General features: G+C 55.5%; 3 protein-coding genes across 4 annotated transcripts in view; all 3 read left to right on the plus strand.

Moving 5' to 3' along the window:
• The window catches only part of KCNK4 (potassium two pore domain channel subfamily K member 4), a 5925-nt gene extending 5631 nt beyond the window's left edge, over positions 1 to 294 (plus strand). Inside the window, exon 7 of the mRNA XM_006149842.3 lies at positions 8 to 294. Within this exon, the coding sequence (XP_006149904.1) occupies positions 8 to 278 (271 nt within the window). The 3' untranslated portion in view covers positions 279 to 294. The remainder of the gene's footprint in view (positions 1 to 7) is intronic.
• Positions 295 to 943: 649 nt separating this feature from the next.
• CATSPERZ (catsper channel auxiliary subunit zeta) lies at positions 944 to 5420 on the plus strand. 2 transcript variants are annotated; one of them, XM_006149840.3, is made up of 5 exons: positions 944 to 1053; positions 1281 to 1620; positions 4268 to 4342; positions 4525 to 4591; positions 5209 to 5420. In XM_006149840.3, exons 1-5 carry the CDS (start codon positions 1033 to 1035, stop codon positions 5399 to 5401), a joined length of 696 nt encoding a protein of 231 aa, XP_006149902.1. In that variant the 5' UTR covers positions 944 to 1032; the 3' UTR covers positions 5402 to 5420. The 2 variants fall into 2 exon arrangements, with proteins under 2 accessions (XP_006149902.1, XP_006149903.1); XM_006149841.3 differs by having other exon boundaries at positions 4263 to 4342; positions 5209 to 5402.
• A 92-nt stretch (positions 5421 to 5512) lies between these two features.
• The window catches only part of ESRRA (estrogen related receptor alpha), a gene marked incomplete in the record, with an annotated part of 11927 nt that continues 11375 nt past the window's right edge, over positions 5513 to 6064 (plus strand). Inside the window, 1 exon segment of the mRNA XM_014588340.2 lies at positions 5513 to 5682. Within this exon segment, the coding sequence (XP_014443826.1) occupies positions 5539 to 5682 (144 nt within the window).

Consider the following 6064-nt stretch of genomic DNA (forward strand, 5'->3'; position numbering starts at 1 on the left):
CCTCCCGCCCCCCCCCCCCTGGCCCAGCCCAGCCGGTCGGCAGCCCCCCATCCCCTCCGCCCCCTGAGAAGGCTGAGCCGCCATCCCCGCCCACGGCCTCCGCCCTGGATTACCCCAGTGAGAACCTGGCCTTCATCGACGAGTCTTCGGACACGCAGAGCGAGCGCGGCTGCGCGCTGCCCCGCCCGCCCCGGGGTCGCCGTCGCCCCAACCCCTCCAGAAAGCCTGCGCGGCCCCGGGGCCCGGTGCGTCCCCGAGAAAAAGGCGTGCCGGTATAGGGGCAAGATCCTCCGCCCGGGCCTCAAACTCTCAAAGGGCTTCGTCCCTGTTCTTTCCCCCGGCATGCTCGGCTTGTTTGACCAAAGAGCCCTCTTTCGATGCGACTGAAGCCTGGGGAGGAGGCTGCAGGTTGTCTGCAGGCTGCCACCCTCCCCACCCCACCCGTCCCTGGCCCTTTCCTCACTTCCATTCATTTCCAGACCTCCAAGGCTTTCTGTCTCGATGCCCTGGCTGGGCCTGTCTCTCACCACACCTCACGACTGTGCCTCAAAGCCTGCATCAATAAATGAAAAAGTCTGCACCACTGCGGGCGTTCGCGCTCCGGGGACGCGAGTGGGTGTGGGGGTGCTTTTCTCCCGTCACTGCGGGGGCAGGGCTGGCCTCCTGTGACCCAACCCCTTCCCCAGCCCCCTGCTGATGGCTCCCACGTCGGTCAAAGTCTCAACCCTCTCAGCTATGCTCAGGCCTGCACCTCTGCCTGGAGGACACCGGGTAGGGTCCGGCATCGGAATCTGCTAAGGCGGGATATATTTCTCTGTCTTTAGCGCAGATATTGGGGTGAGGGGCGAGGAGGGACGGGGTGGGGGGGGGAGAGATCATAGCATCGAATGTGGAGGGCCGTAGTTTGAACGCTCCCGCGAGATCCTCGGTCGCAGTTCGTTGGGAAAGCGACCCTACCCCTCCACTCCTGGAACGTGACCCCCTCCTCCTCGTCCCGAGGGCTGTGCGACTCGGTCCGTTGGAGGCAGAGCTATGGAGGAAGAGACGGTCAAAGTAAGAACTCTTCCCAGGGCCCCTCAACCTATCAGCCTCCAGGCTCCTCCTCGTTCTGACCCGGGTCCCTGGAGTAAGTTTTCGCCCAGCCTTGGCGCCCTAGCAGTTTCCACCAATCCCACGCTAGGGTCTCACCCCGCCTAGCTCAGAATAGCCGCCCCCAGCTTGCTCCTTCCAGCCCCAGCTCCCCGCGGCCTTTGGCTCCCCTCGTTGTATGTGGTCCACAGGTGTTGCCCACATCTTCGAGCCACCGTGGCTCACGCAAGATGAGCCAGTCCAGCGACATTCGGAATCTATGGACCACAGCCACGCTGTCGCAGCCACAACTGAACATCGAGCTGTCCCAAGTCTGCGAGAACTTCGACGAGGAGGGCAGAGAGATAGGCAAGACTCGTGGGTGGTACACCCAGAAGAGCAGCTGGGAAGGTGAAGAGGACAAGACTAATCTGAATCCAGAGGAGCTGAACGAGCACACCTTGTTGGAACTGGAACTGCACCGCGGCGGCTCCAGTGGCACCGTGCGAAGCCATTTTGAGGAGGAGAGAGTCGAATCCAAGAACGAGGCTGGTCAGTGCGGCCTGCCAGGCTGTGGGCACCTGCAGGGTAGAGGGATAGCCAGGGCCTCCCTTTCCATTGTTGTAAAATGGGGGAAGCTGCTGGGACCCAAGTTTCTAGGATTCCCAGCTAGGGGCGCCTGCGTCAAACTTTCTCGCTTTAAGTGAACCATTCTTGGAGCGCCCCCTACCGGAAGGGATCCTACCAGAGCTTTGGGCTGTGGCCAAGATTGTGAAGAGAGAGATGCAGGAAACTGCAAGACAGTGTGGTAGGACCATACTTTTTCTTTTTAAAGTTTATTTCTTCTGTAAAAAAAAGAGACAGACAATCCTCACACTGTGACCTAACCAAGTCTTAGCCACCTGCATGCTGTCCCTGTGCTCAGGGAGGTCCCAGGCACAAACTCAGGCCTTTTCCTGCGTGGGTCCACTGTACCATAATTTGCTATAGGGCTTATGTGCTCACCAGAGAGAGAGAAAGAGGGAGAGAGGGAGGAAGCAAGATGCCAGGTCTGGGACTCGAACTGTAGTAGACACGTGGGAGTCCCGAACCTTAACCACCACACCACCTGCTGGGCTTATAATGGAATCTTCAGCCTATTAATTCCCTGGCTGAGTACTGCTTTGGCTGAAGTGTCTGTCTTCCATTTAGTCACAATTTTCATTTATTTATTTTGAGAGGTTTTTGCTATAGGGCACGTGTACTCACTAGAAAGACAGAGAGGGACAGAGAGACAGAAAGTGAGAAATCGCCCCCCCGGAGGGATTGCCGTGCCACAATCCCTTCTCCTCCATTCACCTCTCGGGATCTTGGGCACGCACGCACACATACCGGATGTGAGTTTAAGCCACCGGGTAGAGGACTTGAACTGTGGTCGACTGCATGGGAGTCCTGCGACATAGCCATTACACCAACTGCTGGTCTCACAATTTTTATTTATTTATTTTTTTGAATTATTTTATTAAAAAATTTTTTAGAGGTTTTTGCCTTAGGGTGTGTGTACTCACCTGAGAGAGAGAGAGAGAGAGAAAGAGAGAAATCACCACCCCCGTTCCCCAGGAGATATGACCACACCACAATCCCTTCTCCTCCATTCTCCTTCTGGATCTTGGGCTCGCACACATGCACCCAGCATAGGTTTCAAACTACTGGGTCTGGGACTCCAACTGCAATTTGCCATGTGGGAGTCCAGCAACGTAACTGCCACACCATCTGCTGATCCTAAATTATTATTATTTTCTTTTTTTTTCTGAGAGATTTTTGCTATAGGGCATGTGTGCTTGCCAGAGAGACAGAGATAGAAAGTGAGAAATCATCCTCTAGGAGGGATGGCCAGGTCACAATCCCTTCTCCAGTCTCCTCTTGGGATTTTGGACACACACACACACACACACACACGCACGCCTAGTGTGAGTTTCATGCTGCTGGGTCTGGGACTTAAACTGCAGTCGGCCATGTGGGAGTCCAGAGCCTTAACCACTACACCACCTGCTGTCCTCCTATTTAAAATTTTATTTATTATGATTAGTATTAAAAACAATTGTTACAGGGCATGTGGACTCATCAGAGAGAGAAAGAAAGAGAACAAGAAAGTAAGAAAGCAAGCCACCAGTTTTGGACTAAAATAGCAGTTGGCCGTGTGGAAGTCCAGCGCCTTAACCACCACGCCACCTGCTGGCCCCTGCTGGTTACATTTTTTTTTTTAAAGAGGTGTTTGCCATAGGATGTATGTGCTCACTGTGGCGGAGGCAGATACATTAAGAGGAAAAGTGAGAAATCACCCCTCAGGGGGATGGCCACACCACTGTCCCTTCTAATCCAGTCTCCTCCCAGGATCTTGGGCACGCACGCACATGCGCCCAGCGTGATTTTCAAGCCACCAGGACTGCAACTGTACTCAGCCAAGTGGGAGTCCAGTGACTCTAACCACTACATCATCCACTATGTCCTCTGCTGACCCCCGCTGGTTACAGTTTTTAAGTGCCTACCACCTGCCAGACCCTGTTTGGGATTTGCCTTCCTGCTCCCAACCCTGCCTCCCCTTCATCAGGGAACTGGAACCAACACAATTGCCACATACTGTGAACACTTTTTACGTGCCGTGCCGGGCACAGGCTTCTCTTTCATTGTTACCTTTAAAGTTCGACATCCTCCAAAAAGGGCCACTTTTTCTTTTTTTCAATTGCCAGAGGGTGTGCACACTGGAGAGAGTACTCCCCAAGAGGGCGTGGTCATGCCACCATCTCTTTTCCTCTATTCAGTCAGATTCGGGGCATGTATGCACATGTGCAAGGTGTGTTTTTCAAACCTCTAGGGCCAGGATTCAAACTGTGGTCAGTCATATGGGATCCGGTTCCCTCCATATACAATGCTTAACAGCTGCATTGCAGGGTCAACAAGGGGCCGAGAGGAGGAACTTGAAGGTCACAAAGTTTTGGTCCCCAGCCCTGGCCCTAAGTCACACATTGGGGCAGTCAGGACTGGAACCCGGGTGGGCGGGACTCTAAGTCCCAGGGCTGTAACTACGGTCCTATACTATCTCAGCTAAGGCAGCACCTGGAGCTGGTTTCGGAAGGCCACTCCTTCCCACAACTTGCCCACAGGGGAAGACCTAGGAGTCTACAGATGACTGACCCTGTTTTCTCTTCCCCCAGAGAAGGCGTCCTCATTGTCATCGCTCAGCATCTCGAAGCACGCACCCCATCGCGCCTATTGGGCAGAGCAGCAGAACAGGGTTGGAGGGACACAGGGAGACTGGGAGTTCTAGTGGGGTGGGCAAGTTGGGGGCTGTGGGTGTGAAAGGGTGGTGGTGGTTTGGAGGGTTAAGGGGCAGGCAGGCTGGTTGGGAGCATCAGGCTGCAGGGAACAGATAAGGCATTTCAACCGTGGATGCCTGTGCTCTTGTTGCTTCCGCAGCTGCCGCTGCCCCTGATGGAACTCATGGAGAACGAGGTTCTGGAAATCCTCACCAAAGCCCTACGGAGTGAGCCCCCTTACCCCATTTCCACAAGAGATTCTGGTGGATATCTGCAGGGCTTGGGCCCGTAAGAGTGGGGTTTCAGAAGGGTATGCCTTGTCAGATGCCCTTACCACCAAGGACCCCACAAAAGTTAAGTGAGGGACCAGGCACACAGTGGGACAGCATGAAGTGACCATCAGAAGCCTGGGCTGTAGTCTTTGTGCAGTTCCTGTCTAGCTGATGTGGCTTTTCTGAGGCTGTTTCTCTACCTGCCCAAGGGGATGATAGCATTTGTGTGACTCTGTTGTGAGGTTTTGGACAGCGGATTATTGGGGTAAACGTCTCCAGTTTATGATAGGAACGTCCAGCGGGAGAAAGGGTCAGTGATGGCTTAGAGTGGGTGGTCCGGTCTCTGAGTTGAGGACTGCAACATCTTTTCCAGCTTTGCTCTCACCCATCCACCACGTTAACACCCAGCATTCTGGAGATCCAAAGTTCCCCAAACTAACACTAGCGCCGAGCTCTATTGCCACCCCAAATCACCTGCAGTTGGTTACTGGCATCACATGAGCGGTGCCCCGCCGCTAGGGGAGGTCTTGCCGGTGGTCACTGTCCTGAGCTGAGTTCTCCCCTCTTCTTAGGCTACCGGTCAGACATCGGCAGGAACCATTTCCTCACCAAAGAGCTGCAGCGATACATCGAGGTACTCAAGAAGCGCCGGAACAAGAGGCTGCACGTCTCAGCGAACTAAGAGCACCGTCTTGGGTTCACCGACTCCAGCCCCCAGTCCCCAGACCCAAGTCCAACCCAGTCCTCGTGGAATTTGGGTCCTAGAGAAATAAAAGAGACTGTGTATGGTCTGTGAGTCACTGCGTGGTTGCCGGCGTGAGGCGGACGCACGTGGCCCCGCCCTCCCTTGTGACCTTCATTCGGTCACCGCAGTGACCTTGAGGTTTCTCCGTTCCGGCCCTATGGACCCTGCCTTCCAGGGACTCGCATGCAGGGCTTCTGGCATGTTTTGGGTCTGCTTCTCCCGGCCCAGGTTCCCCAGCTTTGCAGAGATACTGTGTCGGATCGAGGGTCAGGTTGGAATTACCTTGGAGGAAGGGAAAAGGGTGAGAGAGGGGTAGTACCTCCCGGCTGGCAAGGGTGTGCTAGGCTCCGCCCCTCAAGTGTATGCAGATATTCTATCCTCTCCACTCGCCCCACCCTCTCATTTTCATATGTCTCTCTGCCCCGCAGCTTCGGCCATTGAGCGACCTCGCCCACTTCTTTCGCGCACAGCGCGCCCCGCCTCCTCCGTTACGAAGGCGAGCTCTTGGCCCCACCCCCTCCCGGCTCTAATTCCCGGAGCATCCTCCTCTTTGGCCTCCACCCCTCGGCGGCCGCATGCGCATGTGCCGCTGTGTCTCCGCGGCGGCGGGGCGGGACCTTCGTGAAGACCAGCCCATTGGCTTTGCCGGCTCCGCCCCGACCTGTCCAGGCACGCAGGCGCTG

The sequence above is a fragment of the Tupaia chinensis genome, unplaced genomic scaffold (assembly GCF_000334495.1).
Source record: "Tupaia chinensis unplaced genomic scaffold, TupChi_1.0 Scaffold000273_1, whole genome shotgun sequence".
Lineage (NCBI taxonomy): Eukaryota > Metazoa > Chordata > Mammalia > Scandentia > Tupaiidae > Tupaia > Tupaia belangeri.